The sequence below is a fragment of the Penaeus monodon genome, chromosome 28 (genome assembly GCF_015228065.2).
Source record: "Penaeus monodon isolate SGIC_2016 chromosome 28, NSTDA_Pmon_1, whole genome shotgun sequence".
Taxonomy (NCBI): domain Eukaryota; kingdom Metazoa; phylum Arthropoda; class Malacostraca; order Decapoda; family Penaeidae; genus Penaeus; species Penaeus monodon.
Window position 1 is genome coordinate 18,893,080 of NC_051413.1, and position 946 is coordinate 18,894,025.

Below are 946 nucleotides of genomic sequence, written 5' to 3' on the forward strand. Positions count from 1 at the left end.
TCAGACCAAAACCCCCGTTTCCGACAAATCAACAACTCGAGCGAAACACAATCGCCAACTTACGCGTATTCGAGATGACTCTCCCCTTGGTCTCCATCCGGCCAGGCTCCGTAGCACACGATCCTCTCCCCTCCGTCCTTAATTGGCAGAGCTGCGGTCGTGTAGAACAACATGTTGGGCATCGATATGAAGATGGACGATACCCAGATCCATACCACGATGAGAATCGTCCCTTTCCAGCCCATTCGTGGTCGGAGAGGGTACATGATGGCCACGTATCTGAATGGGTTGAAAGAGATGAGTGGAGTTAGTCAAGTCTAGGGAGGTGCAATAATAGATAGACCTACAATGATTTAGCTTTACATCGAGTCCTTTTGTGCCAAGACGGTTAGGATGTCTTTTAAGGATTTGGCAGAGAGATCATTTCTCCGCATGAATCACCTTTTTTAACCACCGATTATGGGTAGAATTAAAAACCCTCTGCCTTGCACACCAACTGAGATTGCTTTTGACTGTATTGATGAAAATAGTAACAAGAGCATTTAAAAAGTAAAACTTTCCCACTACCCAAAAATCCGTATCTAAAATACTGAAGAATCCTGCAAATTCATCCTTGATTCGGATACTAAGATCACAGTTTAATATGCAAGTCTACCACACATCTTAAACAGGATCCAATTTTTCTAGAAAGAATCACAGTGGTGAAGAATACTGAATTCCATCCTGGCTCCAGGCGATGACCCACGCAGCAACCAGTATCTAGCCAACTGGTCCCAAACGCATGTGGATCCACAAAATTTCATCAGTCTTCCTGTTTACATAGACTTTTTGACAAGCCAGTATTTCAGAAAATACACAACCTTGGCTTAGGTACTAGTAAAAACAGCACAATAATGTGATGCTGATATAATTTATAATGAGTATGATAACCTTGGTCTATTTGCTG

At 42.6% G+C, this 946-nt stretch overlaps 1 protein-coding gene across 1 annotated transcript in view; it reads right to left on the reverse strand.

Moving 5' to 3' along the window:
• Positions 1-946, reverse strand: part of LOC119591093 (tachykinin-like peptides receptor 99D) — a 37,171-nt gene that overhangs the window by 35,933 nt on the left and 292 nt on the right. The window contains exons 2-3 of the mRNA XM_037939813.1: positions 656-767; positions 64-296 (exon numbers count right to left, since the gene is read on the reverse strand). Coding sequence (XP_037795741.1) covers positions 64-296; positions 656-767 — 345 coding nt within the window. The remainder of the gene's footprint in view (positions 1-63; positions 297-655; positions 768-946) is intronic.